The 14,705-nt window shown below is 41.4% G+C and overlaps 1 protein-coding gene across 1 annotated transcript; it reads right to left on the bottom strand.

Moving 5' to 3' along the window:
- Nucleotides 1-1,103: 1,103 nt before the first annotated feature.
- VPS37A (VPS37A subunit of ESCRT-I) lies at nt 1,104-14,648 on the bottom strand. Its single transcript, XM_082238241.1, has 12 exons — nt 14,269-14,648; nt 12,555-12,629; nt 11,339-11,453; nt 10,735-10,835; nt 8,275-8,488; nt 7,083-7,153; nt 6,337-6,464; nt 6,191-6,249; nt 6,038-6,106; nt 4,492-4,635; nt 3,263-3,343; nt 1,104-2,472 (listed from the first exon to the last, which is right to left on the bottom strand). The coding sequence occupies exons 1-11, from the start codon at nt 14,631-14,633 to the stop codon at nt 3,263-3,265; spliced, it is 1,422 nt and encodes a 473-aa protein (XP_082094367.1). The 5' UTR covers nt 14,634-14,648; the 3' UTR covers nt 1,104-2,472.
- Between the last annotated feature and the right edge of the window lie 57 nt (nt 14,649-14,705).

The following is a 14,705-nucleotide window of genomic DNA, read 5'->3' as shown; positions in this document are numbered from 1 at the left end:
CCTGGACAAACTGCCAAGAACTTTTGGACTATTAATAGCCAGCTTGCAAATTTTGTCTTACCTGCATGCTTTATGTCCAAACTATCTACTCTTAGCTGTAAAGCTGTTTAAGTGCCAATTCAAGCTCCATCTTCACATGCTGTTTAAGTTTAAAGGAGAACCAAAGCTTAGGTATGGCATGGCATGGTTCTGCTCAATAATATTCGAGACTGATTTTAATTTGCACGTCCACCATTGACCAGGAAGAAACCAAAAACGACTGATATATTCCAAGATAAATTTCAGATTAAAAGAAGTGTACAACTGATGGGACACACAGGATGTTACAGCATACCTTTCCTCCTAACAAAAATGCTCCTATTCCGGTTTTCAGAGAGCCATTCCTTCCACACAGTGCTTTCCTCTCAATTTCACTTCCACCATAAACAGCATTTCATGGCTACTCAGTCCTCATTGACCTACTTTGCAGATAAAGTTGCTTTCTGTCTTCCTGCTCTCCCTGCAACCCTCAGTGCTCCCTTCAGCATGCTGATACACCCATCGTTTCTCAATAGCCCCAATGGTATATGTATATACCACCCTAAATAAAAGGTAATAAAACTTAATCTGTTAATTTCAATAATAATAATTTATTATTTATACCCCACCCATCTGGTTGGGTTTCCCCAGCCACTCTGGGCAGTTCCCAACAGAATATTAAAAACACGATAAAACATCAAACATTAAAAACTTCCCTAAACAGGGCTGCCTTCAGATGTCTTCTAAGAGTCAGGTAGTTGTTTATCTCCTTGACATCTGATGGGAGGCATTCCACACGGCGGGTGCCACTACCAAGAAGGTCCTCTGCCTGATTCCCTGTAACCTCACTTCTTGCAGGGAGGGAACCACCAGAAAGCCCTCGGAGCTGGACCTCTGTGTCCAGGCTGAATGATGGGGGTGGATACTCTAAAGCTTAGTTCAATATTACTCAAAAGCTGGTTTCTTTCAAAATGCCCCTAAAATCTTATGTCCCAAAGGGCATGTTTTAAGGAAGAGGAACCAAGCTTCAGAGGGCAAGCAAGCAAGTTGGTAATGTCGTCTAAATGACAAATGTAGCAATAGTATGTTTTTCCACCAAGCTTGTTTTATTTTCAGTTCAAGACTCAATGATGCCAAGAAGAGCCCGTTAAGGTATTGTAACGCTGAACTCTACAGCTGTTTCTCACTTGTGAGATCTGAAGTGCTGGTTTATAGATGCAAATATCAGTACCAGAAACTTTCTGAAAAAGCCCTTGCAGCCACCCAATAAAAGGAGGTTTAACTTCTTTTAACAAAGTTGAGTGACACCGGGCGAGGCGGGAGAACAAGAGATATATACACTTGGAATTATCTGTTAAATTACCATTCTTTTTATAATTGTGTAGGGGGAAAATAGAGTTAAAGAATGTAAGGTCGGTGAAGTAGTTTGAGTTCCTTGGAAGAGCTACAGCACCATGAGGTAAACAAATAATCTAACATGTTTATATATGACAACAAAATTCTATGATTTTGGTGAATCACTAGATCTTGAATTTTTGCTCCAAAGAAATCTTGGGCTCTATTCTTTCAGATGATTCTACTTCCTGCTTGAATTGATTCCTCACTCAGGTTGGCCACAGCTCTGGTCTACCCAACCTTCCCTTCAAACCTTGGTATGTGTTTGTATTATATATGTAGGATAAAATCCCTTCAGCTATTTCCACACATCCAAGGGCAAAAACAGAGCAGCTGAAAGATCTACCCATACTCTTGCCCTTCTTATGTGGTGCTAGAAGCTGGGAAACTACTCTTCCTCTAGAATGAAGACCTGATCCCGCAAGCAGCTAACTGTGTACATCTCCTCAGTAGAGTGCAAGGCCATTTTCAAGTCTCCTAGCCTTTTACCTGCCACCACCACTTAATTTCAATAGCAATGTAGTGTGTTGCTGTCAACATAAAAATGGTTGAAAACTGGATTTCAAGAAACAGAATTCTTTTTTTAAAGAGGACTTAACATACGAGTTTTGCCTCACAAACTTTGCAACTTACTTTTAAGTAACCAACATTTCTACATCCCCTGCCCCACCCCAAAACAGGAAATGTTTAATACAAAAGTTATGAATTATGTTGTATAAAATTTAAAAATCTAGTCAAAATTACATGTTTAAATATTTAATCTATAAAGTAGGTGGAGAGAGAAGTAGGAACTTAAATATGATAAGGATTATCAATAATAATGACAAGAAATATTTAGTGCAAACACTGCAATAGGAGGATTTCTCGGATGAAATAAGAATAGAAAGACTTCCTAATTTGTACCAAAATAATAATCATCATCATCCCAGTTCTGCATACAGTCTCTTCTATAAACACAACATCGGTGATGAAATGCTTATTTGCAAAATAACAGCTATATGAAAATGTGCTTTGCTGGATTCATTCACTCGCCTCAGAAATTCTATTTAGCTGGAAAACCTGTGAACACAAACATAACTACAGTCAGTCAGATTTCTCATTGTACACAAACATAGCTTCGCAAAGGCAGGCTTCTAATTAATCCAGGGTAGAAAGCTTCCTATCACCTCCCTGCATTATGTCATAAGAAAAGAAAAAAGAAAAGCTGGAATCAAATAGCCATGGAATGCAAAACTCCATTCAGCTATACTGGGAATTCCTGGAATTTAAACATTTCATTAGCTTAATTCAAGACAAGCTTAAGACCCAGAAAAGTGAGGATGGCAGAAAAGTGAGCTTCTCTTGGGAATTACTGGGACAGAGCTACCTAAACTGCATAGAAACATATTCATGTATGCGACTACATTGGCAAGAATGTTACTTGCCCCAAAATGGAAAGAAGTCCCAGCAAAGGAAGAAGGGATACAAAAACCTATGGAATATGCAGAAATGGCCAAACTTACTGGAAGAACCAAGAAATCAAGATAACAAACTTTTTACAAAACAATGGAAACGGTTTATTGGATATTTACAGATAAATTGTAAAGAGATAAAAACATTGGCAGGATTATTGTAATAACCTGCAGTTTCATAAGAGTATATATTTAGATGAATAAATGAGCAAATTAACTTAATTAGGATATGCATAGGATAGTAAAAATAAATTTAAGGAACCGCAGAAAGAGGGGGGAAGGAAGTCAAGTTTTGAAATGTCAATGATTGTAACATTAGCGGAATGTATGAATCTGAAAAGTATAAGTAACATTTAAAAAGAAAAGGCAACTCAAGTCTGAATATTGTGTGAACATACCTATAACGGAGCATGAAATTGAATGCGCATTGCTATTGCCTGTTGAAGCTTTTCTTCTTTGGCTCTTCTACAGTGGCAAACCTAAAAGAGAAACACAAGTGAGCATTCATCTATAGCCACATGACATGAATCAACTCACATTTTTTTATCTTGGAGCATAATTTGCTAACCAGTCACATTGCATTTGATCATTTTACTGTGAAAATCAACAGGAAAACAAACCACATTCCACTAGCTGGCTTTTGGCTTCAAGTATGGGACATATTTTGGGGCACTACTTTTATTAGCTGCACATGACTTACAGTTTCCCTGATTGATATGGAAAAAATAAAAGCTGTGCATTCTTCAACCATAGAAGCCTCTAACCACCCAGTAATCTTTGCCATTATTGGCCAATGTAAGCAATTTCTACAGAACTTTTAAATCTCATTGACTTCAGTGGGATAATTTAGTTCTTTTCCACGAATCAACAAACTAAAGATGCTTAATTTTGGTGGAATCATACCCCATTAGCCCAAGAATTTGTGCCTGTGCGAACTTCCTCTACTTCTTCTCTCTCCCATGCATGCCTCCCCATTTCCTCTGGAGTATTGGGGGAATACCAGAACAGATTTGGGGAGCAGGAGAAGAGAGGGAGAGGAAGTCCTGTTGCACTAACAGCACAGGCAGTAATTTTTGTGCTAATGGAACATGATATATATATTTTCAATTGCTGTTTCATGGTGTGAATTATATGTAATTTAGGCTGCCATCCTAAACCCATTTACCTGGGAGTAAGTCCATTAAGTCTCTCTGGAGTCATGGAGGCTTACTTCTGAGTATTGTATCTTCGTGTAGTGATTGCTTTAGAAAGCGGGCTTTAGAAATTAGCTATCTTTTTTTGCATTCCAAAATTTAAAACAATTTATTTGAGGATATTTAGCAAATCTAAGCACAGCCTTGCATAGTACACCACACTGAGCATTAAAAGTACTGAGGATGTCGCAAAGATTATGCCACAAATTGGTGAGATACTTGGACAAGAGCTTGTGGTGAAATGCAGGAAGGCTCGAGGACACAGTTCTACTATACAATTCAAAAAAGAACAAAAAGCCTATTTTTCAAAACTGCTGAAGAGAATCATTTTCTATCCCATAACAGCTTCTCTGCTGGACATTTTCATTCTATTTTTTAAGATTTAAGTTATGCAAAACATAATTCGTTTTAAAATGTAAGGGAATTTCACATACTGTTCTCTTCTCCATGAAGCTACTTAGAAAGTCATCTATTTCCGTTTTCCCTTCCAGAAAGTCTTCTGCAATAGTGTCAGACTCTTCCTCAGCTTCGTGAGCTGCTACTTTCAGTCTTGCCTGCAGAGCACTTGCACTACAACTCTAAGCAAAATTGGAAAATGCTGGGTGACAAAAAGATTACGATTGCAAAATGAAATAAGTGGTGATGTATTGTTGGTAAATTGATTGTTCAGACTGTATTCTGCTTTAATACTGCAAAGCCACTCTAGGGGGGAAAAGGTTTTGTGAAGGGCCTGAAGACATATAAATCTAATAAGTATGGCTATACTTAGTTCTAATTTAGAAATATTAAGGGAAAACTAAACTATTAGCTTGTTTGTTTATACAGTTCAAAAACTACATGCAGTCATTATGATTCCCAGAAAGAGATGTAAGCTGGTCAGAGGTAGGAGACCATTGTTAGAAACAGATATGAACACTAAGAGCTAAATGGCACCTTAAGCCAACAATGGAATGTCTAGGCGTGCTTTTTTATAACAAGAATACAAACTGAAAATTAATGAACTGCAGCTAAAATATGATGTTCATTTTTCACATGGTCTAGTCCTTCCCCTGCCCACCCCCCTAATATTTTTAAGAGGGTCTCTTCTCCCGTCTTCAGAGAGCAGCTGGAAGCGGGGAGGTAAAAAAAGGTCCTCCTTTTCTTCTACTCTACTGTTTTAATCTGAAATCTTAGGCGCAGTACTGCGCCCAGAGTTCGGAAACAGCTCACACTAATGAAATTCCCAGTCGCAAAAAGTGCCTAGAACAATCGGAGTTTTGAACACTGTAGACCTGTGGTTCTCAAGATGTTGCTGGACCACAACTCCTACCTAAATTATAGCAGTCTCTGCTATAAGTTTATTCCCCTTAATTGGTGGTCTTACAGACCAATCCTAACCCAGGCTAGATAGCAGATGGGCAAGACGGATGCGACATAGCCACCGCTGCATTTATAGCTCTGCTGCTTTTGCAGGCCAGGGTACAAGGCCGGACAGGCAAAACCCAGCTCCACATTACGGCAGTCTAGGCAGCAGAGGCTCTAGTGGATTCTGAGTCAGCCCAGGCACACCATTTTGAGATTTTCTGCTGGACAGGGAATAGGGACACCTCTGTCCCATGCAATGTGTCTGGTCTGGTTCCCCTGCCCTATCTGGCAGATTGGAGGTCTGGATTGCAGCCTTAGGGGAACATTTACCTAAACTGAAATAGTACAGCCTACTATCTCATGACTCTCCCACCTCATTGTGGTGCATGGCAGATCATGGGATCTGGCACAACCTTCCAATCTTTAACCTACTTTATAGGGTTCCTGTGAAGATAAAATGGGGCAATACCCACTTAATGTTTCTTTGAGCTCCACCTTCAGATATAAATGTGAAAGAGGCCTGGAACAGACCTAAGCTAGAAGCTATCACTACATCTTGTGATAGTGAAATCTGTACGTTAACTACACACTGGGAAAAAGCACTCCCTTTTGATACGCAAGAGGGACAGAGCTTACCTCACCCAGTTCATGCTGCCGTTGCATCTTCTTTTCAAATGTAGCCTTCAGCTGAGTAAGCTGTTCATACTACAATAAAAGAATGTCTTGACAATCAAACTCAAATATTTTCTTTCCAAGCTCCAGAAATAATTTCCCTCCCCCTTCACTTACTTTATCCAACACCGCTTGTCTTTTCGTCTCCAAACTTGGTTCCAATAAGAGGTTTTTTTCTGCAAAGTAAACCCACTGTTCAATTTTAGAAGGTTACCGTTTACTCTCACGTTACTCTATAAATTACAGGTATTCTGAAGTCTTACTTGCTAGCTCTTCAATACTTTTCACTAAATCATCCTTGTCGTTAATGACTTGCTTCAACTGGGGCAGATTAACAAATTGTTCCAGCAGGACATCTTCTTGCTCATTCATGTCTGTCAGCTGCGATATGCTGCATTTCAAAAGAAACACACCTACATTTAAGATCACCTAAACATTTTTATCCACAAAGTAGAATCTAAGCCTCAAGTACCTCTTAGGTTCTAAATCCTAAACCTCTCATTCCTCACCTTACTGAAGATACGTTGCATGCAATTTCATCTTATGAACCTGATGCTGCAATTTTTTCAGCTGAAACACCCAGATGAAGATGACTGGAATATTTTGTTTTCCTCCAGAATAGGAACACTTCTGAAAGAACATGACCTTGAGCTAACTGCTTGTGCTATTAAGAAGCATTTTGGCTCCACTGAGATGGACGACAGAGCGCTCCTATTCTTTTCAGCCTGCAGAAACGTCTTCAATCCATTTGTTGCAATATCCTGTGTTCTGGGGGAATCACTGTACAACTAATCTGATTATAGCCACTGATGGATCATTTTCACGTGCCAGTGTTTCACAATTGGAAGTACTTCACTTGAGGTTTTCTAAGAATTTCAAGTTTTCTAAGAACATGAAAGAACTGCTTTCAGTTTCTCCAAAGGCAGTTTTTTAGGTGCAGATCTAGCTATGAGTGGAGCTGGTTTGCACATGAAAAATAATACATTTTTAATGATACAAATATTTTTACCTAAGTTCCAATAGTTCTGGAAATGCATCAGGTACATCAGGCATTTTGTAACTGAATCCATTAGGGCTCCCCTGAAAAGTTTATCAAGAAGGTAAGACGATGAATGGTATTTCACCCGAAAATAGATCATGACTAACAGATTTGTGAAGCAACAGAAAATTATTTGCTGTATGACTATAATATGAAAAGATGACTGTCTAATTCACCAGTGTAGAATAATCCATTGGACATAAACTCTGAAGCAACAACAAAAGTCTATCTAAGCCTCTATGACACAGATTTTGTACTCAGCAGCACTCTATGAACTTATACCACACACAAGTATAGAGATAAGATGTAGGAAGATGTGTTTTATATTTTTAAAAACATTCGTTTTCCAATATGTAGGTTGAAGGATAATCAGACTGAGCATATCCTCAATTGATAAAAATATTGTTTTTCAGATCATTGGTAAGAATTCCATTGTGTTCTTCCAACAGAGCAATCCTCTCTCTGGCTGTTATGTCCTGACCCCCAATCGACTATGAAACAGCAATTCTGGCTCATTACATGACTCCCACCCATAGTTCTTTGGATTGTACATGGACATGGTGCACATGTAAACTGTCTTAAGACAGCAACACTGGAGTGAGGAATGAGATACTGGGTTGTATCCGACTAAGCTCTACTCAGAGCACAGCCACTAAAATTAATGTTACTTATGCCCCTTAATGTTATGTTCATTAATTTTAGTGGGCCTTCTCAGTGTATACTAACATAGGATACAATTTTCCGATATAATCTTAACTGGCTGGTGACTCTGGGGCTCACACTTGAGAGGTGTGAAATACCCTTGTTTGAGTTATATGGAGTAACAGTTTGAGAAACCTCTAGCATGAGAACATAATGCTTCTCTTGCTCTTATATAGTTTCTAATTATGCCATATAGGTGGAGCACTATATTGTGGTCTGGTTTACGTGGGCAATACAATTGGAGTTGGGGGCTATTTTATGCATGGAGTCAATCTGGACATATGGCAGCCTTTTCTGTCCCTGATTTTTTTCAATGACTAGATCAAGCAATCTATCAACATCATAAAGCACTTAAAGTTATATTTCTGCCCAAACATCCCAAATCCTTTTATATGATCTGTGGTTGGGATTATGAGGTGCATAAAAAGTTTGAATTATAGCTATCACCAGACATACACACCTGTGATATGGTTTCTGCTGTTGGAACAGGTAATGGCAGATCTGATATCATGCCAAAGGAAGGAGCCGCAGGTCTGTCTGCAGTGTAGCCAGAAGAAAGTGATTCTGCAAGTGGCACAGATGTTATAGACCTATTTGTTTCTTGTGGTAGGTATGGAGAAAGAAACGGAAAGTTCTGAGCATAGGGAGGAATTCCAGCTGGTTTGTTGTAAAGGCTAGGGGAAAAGGAGGGAAACAATTTACCATCAGCAACAGTTTCTGGAATGTTTTCACTACTAACTCAAAGGAAAGGATTGCCGAAGTATAAGGAAAGTATCTTGTCAAATACCTCACAATGATTCACTCTAATAACCCGTTCATCTGTACCAAGGTGTCTACCAACAATGCCAGTGTAACACCTTCTAGAAAATCAAGTGGCCCAGCTGTCAATACATTTTGACCCAAGCAGTTAGCTGTTGGCACATCGAGACTTAGATTGAATCAATGACTTTAGGCATGCCCAACTGCTTTGTGCCTACCCGGTGGCATTTTTTTTTAGCTCCCCGCCCTACTGTGGAAAAGCAGACAAGCCCCCCCCCAGCCATATTACAGATTACCTTTCAAAGCCCCCTCATTTCATAACAGATTTGCAATGCAGCACCGAGAGAGGAGGGTTGCTGTTAGAGAAACACAACCTTGAAGCCCCTCTGGGTATGTGAAAGTGGTGACAGCTATTTAATGTAAAACATTAATGAAATCCTTTACAGAGATTTTTGTTGTTGTTATGAAACATTAATTCAAAGTTAGTCGATCTTCTTGGCACAAGACACAAGGCAAGTATGAGACAGCATCACTCTAGTGCACTCTATCAGAGTTATTTGAACTTCGACTCTGCCGAGTCAGAAAGTTCTGGAGGTGGTAGATGGGGTAGGCCTGGCTCTTTACCAGAGTGGCTAACCTATGGTCCTCCAGATGTTGTTGGAGTATAACTTCCACCATCACTGAACAATGGCCATACTAACCTGAGCTTATGGGAGCAAAGGCCAAACAGCATCTGGGAGGTCACAGATAAGCCATGCTCTATACAGTAGCTACGGCAATGGGCCATCCTACTCTCATGAACTCCTGTCCTTTGTTGCCATGTGTTGCACCTGTGTCACAGGATAGCTACTCATGCTATAATTGATCTGTATCCTTCACAACTAATTTCACGGATTCCTATGTACATTTCTAAGTTGAGACAGATCCAGAACTAACCGTTTTATCTTAAATAAAAATAGTTATAGTTTGCTGTGACACCCAAAGTACTCAAACTGTGGTTTCCAATTCTAGCCTGGAGGCAAAACATGTTTCTGGCAGTTTGTCCAGTTTGGCTATTACAGCAAATTATACTTATTATGAACCGGTGAGGGAGGAACAGTAACAAAATGTGCACAGTGGATAGAGGAGATACAACTGTTTGGCCGTGATATCCAAATTGGGCCCATAGCTTATCAACTCAAGTGTAAGGGAAGCTTTAAGAACGCTACTAAATTATCACTCAATCTTTATTACGGTCCAGAGACCCAACAAATCATTACAAATCAATACACAATTCATACAGCCTACCTCCAGGTTAAACAAGCATTTTGTTTAGAATATGGGCTCATTTGTTCTTGCAACCACCGATAAAAACTTTGCCACTGCTAATGTTCTAGCATTTGTCCGGTCTTCCAGTAGGAACCTGACATAGTGAGCCTCTGATTTTCCCGGGAAAGGTACCAGCAAGGGTAGTATCAGTTCAGCCCTGGCCTGCTCATATTTTGCACAATGCAACAAAATATGTTTTATGGAATAGATGTCTTGAGCACACGAGCAAAGTCTGTCCTAGTAGGGAACTCCTCTCAACCTGCCATCCAACACTGCAGAGGGAAAGACATTTAGTCTGGCTTTGGTGAAAAGCCTTCGGTAGTTTGGTACTGTCAGGTTTTTAATGGAAGATGTTGACTTAAAGACATACCCATATTGAACTCCTACTGCCAGCGGACTACAGACTGCGTGTGATCGAGATCGCAAGTCACTGTGTGCATTATCCCATAATCTTTGCTTTAAAATCTTTTGGGCGCCTTCATAACCCAGGTAATACAGTTGGGGGGGGGGGACAGGCCAATAGAGGTGGCTTTTTTAGCCATGGTTTTCTGCCATTTGCTGACAAATTCCTCATTGGTCAGGTGTTGGTATAAACCCTTCCCTAGATTAAACACTGAAATCCTGAGCCAATGTTTTAGGGCAGCCCACCACACTTTAGTTGAAATTGGACATTCACCAGATTCTAACAGAAGTACGGAGTTGGGGACGCAGTTGGGTACCTGCAGCAGAGATCGTATAAATTTTGCCTGAAAGCCATCTAGCTTTGGCAGGTCCCCATTTTGCCAGACATTTGCTAAATTATGTATCCAGCTTGTTTGCAATTATCATCCTTATTTTCTCTGTTTACACTTACTATGGAAATGATGTTGAGCTGGGAGCCAAAACTGGAGGATTCTTCCAAAATTCATCAAGTACACTTTGAACTATTTTTCCAAGGTCTGAGTGCATTGTGAACTGTTAAGAGATTAAAAAGCTGTATTTAATTTTCAGAATTAAAGCATGATATACAAGGCAAGTCATTTTACACAGACACCAGGAGGTCAATACAGGTGCCACTGTTAGGCATTATCTCGCCCCAGGGGCTGTCAATACAGAGGCCTCAATCTGAATTGTTTCCATGATTAAATACAAATTGAGGTTTGAAATAAGGGATCATGAGCTCTGCAGAATACATACACAGGATTTGTGGTTTTTTAAATAAAAAAACAACACCTGAAATAAACTGGAAAAACACCTAAAATGCTATGGCTTCTAGTTCAAAAACTAATCGTAAAAAAAATCTTTCCTTTTTTTTATTTGAGCACATACTTTAATATTTCAGTAAGTGTATTTCTTTGAATACTTTTTTTTGCAATAGAATATAATTGCTGCCACCCATGTATCCTGGAAAAGACATGAACAGTTTATTATATGACCACCACTTAAATTTTCAAGGAAAATGATACAATTGCACATACATTGCTTATTAATGGGCAGGCCACATACACTCCTTGTTTGTCCATTAAATGATGCCGTATTGGAGGGAAAACACTGATGACTGGTTTTTCCTGAGGAAACTGAGGCGGAAGCAATCTGTGAACACCAAAATATATTACCATCACTTTCATGTAAATAAGATATCTGGGTTTTTTAAAAAATAATAATAATAAATCTCTATTTGAATACTCTTCAAAGCATATGGTTTGCATTGGAAATGAAGGCAATTTCCTTCCTTACAATTACTACTCTACAGACAATAACAACGTTTATCATTTAAATTATACTTAAATTATAACAAATGTTAATTTCAACTATTTACAAATACAAAAAAACCACAGTCCTTAGGCCAAAGCAAGCTAGTCAAAGGTCTTCATCCTCTGTCCACAAATCAGCAAACTATCAAAAAGGTCACTGTATACATTCAGTCAGCCCCAAGCTCATCGCTCCCCTGTGTGCAAGGAGAATGAATAGTACATGTACACTTGGCCAACTGTCTTGTTCTCTAAGGTGAATATGCATGAGCTGTGGTGAGCTTCTGGCTTGCACACACTTTTATCCTCACATGCAAGAGGAGCAGAGTATAAACCTTCACTTTGCACTTAACTACTATAGTTCTGAAAAGGGACGCGGATGGCGCTGTGGGTTAAACCACAGAGCCTAGGACTTGCCAATCAGAAGGTTGGTGGTTCAAATCCCCGCAACGGGGTGAGCTCCCATTGCTCGGTCCCTGCTCCTGCCAACCTAGCAGTTCGAAAGCATGTTAAAGTGCAAGTAGATAAATAGATACCGCACGCTCCGGCGGGAAGGTAAATGGCGTTTCCGTGCGCTGCTCTGGTTCGCCAGAAGCAGCTTAGTCATGCTGGCCACATGACCCGGAAGCTGTACGCTGGCTCTCTCGGCCAATAAAGCGAGATGAGTGCCGCAACCCCAGAGTCGGCCACGACTGGACTCCCTTTACCTTTTACTACAGTTCTGCAAAACCAACCAAATGAATTAAAATGAACTATGACCAAAAAGTGCATTCAGGTCCTGGGTTGCTAAATAAAACAACAGGCCAATTGTGTTTTTGCTCATCTCAGCCCCAAGGTGTGCAAATCTGACCAATCTTTAGTAGAGGAAAGGATTGTTTCCCCAAATTGCGAAGCACAGCTTAAACATATAAAGTGACATATAAGCAGATCACACAGTACTTACATGTTAATATTTATTGTCAGGTTGTTTACGGTAAATGGCAATCGATACTCCACATCTTTTTGTATTTCAGCTATACTGTTAAAAGAAATGTAGGTATTTACCAAGGGTCACCGGAACACTGAAAATCGTCAAGCTTTTAATGATTCCGGCAAGTTAAACATTTTAAAGTTCAAATGATTTTAATGGGAGAGTTAAGCTAAAATCTCTCTCTTAGGGTAATTCATAGAACCTTAGAGCTGGAATGGACCCAAGGAACATGTAGTCCAAACCCAGGCAATGCAGGAAAATGGTTTTAAAAGTGCTTAACTTTCACTGGATATGCCCCATGTTCCAATTCCTGCTACTTTCTGTCATGCTGACTTGCAACCAAAACTGAAAGAAACTTGAGCTCTTATGTGGAATGGGCTTTGAAGGCAGTCTGGTGCCTCCAGCTTTTTTCTTTTGGTACCAGAAAGCTATCTGGAGCACTTTATACCCCTGTACAATAGTTAATTAAAGGGACGTGGGTGGTGCTGTGGGTTAAATCACAGAGCCTAGCGCTTGCCAATCAGAAGGTCGGCAGTTCAAATCCCTGCGATGAGGTTAGCTCCCTGCGATGAGGTTAGCTCCCGTTGCTCGGTCCCTGCTCCTGCCAACCTAGCAGTTCGAAAGCACGTCAAAGTGCAAGTAGATAAATAGGTACCGCTCTGGCAGGAAGGTAAACGGCGTTTCCACGCGCCGCTCTGGTTCACCAGAAGCAGCTTCGTCATGCTGGCCACATGACCCAGAAGCTATATGCTGGCTCCCTCGGCCAATAAAGCGAGATGAGCGCCGCAACCCCAGAGTCGGTCACGACTGGACCTAATTGTCAGTGGTCCCTTTACCTTTTACAATAGTTAATTAGGATTGGTGGGCCAGGATCTCCTCTCTTGACCTCATTCCCAAACACAGTCTGCCAGCAAATTTGGTTGCCACAGACGCCACTACGTACTCTTCTCTCTCTGGGTTGCATGTACAATACAGTGGTACCTTGGGTTACATACACTTCAGGTTACATACGCTTCAGGTTACAGACTCCACTAACCCAGAAATAGTACCTCGGGTTAAGAACTTTGCTTCAGGATGAGAACAGAAATTGTGCTCCGGCGGCACGGCAGCAGCAGGAGGCCCCATTAGCTAAAGTGGTGCTTCAGGTTAAGAACAGTTTCAGGTTAAGAACGGACCTCCAGAATGAATTAAGTACTTAACCCAAGGTACCACTGTAATGACTAAGCCATTTATTTTTATATTCAGGACTGCGGCGAGTATTAGCTTCCCCTCCATCCGCGCCGCACCCACTATCGCACCTTTGCCTGTCTTTTCACAACTTTGGCTCTCTTTTCCGGATTTCGCTTCACGGACTTACGGAGCCGTCAGTCACCAACCACCTTCGGACTAAACACTTCAAGTCACGCTCCTTCGCTCGTGTTTCAACAACAACAAACCACCTGGTCTCTCAACTGTATGGAGAAGCTGGAATAAGCTCCAGATTCAGAGCAATAATAATTGCTAACCGCGTTGCGGTCTAGATCCTTATCCAACAGGCATTCCCTGTAAACATTGTCAGCCGGATAAACATCCGGCTCTCCAGTTTGTAACTCCAGTTCTGAGAAAGGGGTTGGGGAATAAACTGGCCAACTTGTTTCTCCCCCCCTTTCTCTCCCCCCCTCTCCCCCCTAGGCAGCGCGCCACTCACGCGGCGTGGGCGCTCCGCAGGGACTCGATCTGCCGCTGCTTCTGCTGCTGAAGGCTGGTGAGAGTCGGCGGCAGCGCGGTTCCACCGGCCGACGAGGGCGATGAGGAGGAGGCGGCGGCCCCGCCACCGCTGCCGGCTTTGGAGAGCGGGAAGAGCCAATTCATCCTCCGCTCCGCGCACCGAGCAGGGCAGAGCGAGACTGGGCCCTTCCTTCCCTGCTCCGCCGGCGCCGCTCTTCCCGCTCCTGGCCTCGCTCGCCACCCGCCACAACAAACTCTCCTCAGGCCGCCAACCTTCCTCCTCCTCCTCCTGAGGGAACAGGAAGCCGTTCCTTGCCGTCGCGAGCGCCCTTCCCACCGCGTCATCGCCGCTCGGCATTCATTGGCGGGAGCCGCCGCCAACGTCAGCCCGATTGGCTGAGAGTCGAAGTCTCCCCG

Source organism: Podarcis vaucheri (genome assembly GCF_965113315.1).
Source record: "Podarcis vaucheri genome assembly, chromosome: 9".
NCBI lineage: Eukaryota > Metazoa > Chordata > Lepidosauria > Squamata > Lacertidae > Podarcis > Podarcis vaucheri.
The sequence above is the reverse complement of the archived record's forward strand: the minus strand, read 5'-3'. Positions and strand labels throughout refer to the sequence as shown.

Excerpts from the sequence above, each read along its gene's own strand:
- VPS37A (XM_082238241.1), bottom strand. The coding sequence starts at position 14,633 with ATGACGCGGTGGGAAGGGCGCTCGCGACGGCAAGGAACGGCTTCCTGT. Across the intron at positions 12,630-14,268 it reads CTGCGGAGCGCCCACGCCGC|TATAGCTGAAATACAAAAAG; the intron begins GTGAGTGGCGCG and ends TTCTTTTAACAG. Across the intron at positions 11,454-12,554 it reads CTGACAATAAATATTAACAT|ATTGCTTCCGCCTCAGTTTC; the intron begins GTAAGTACTGTG and ends TGGTGTTCACAG.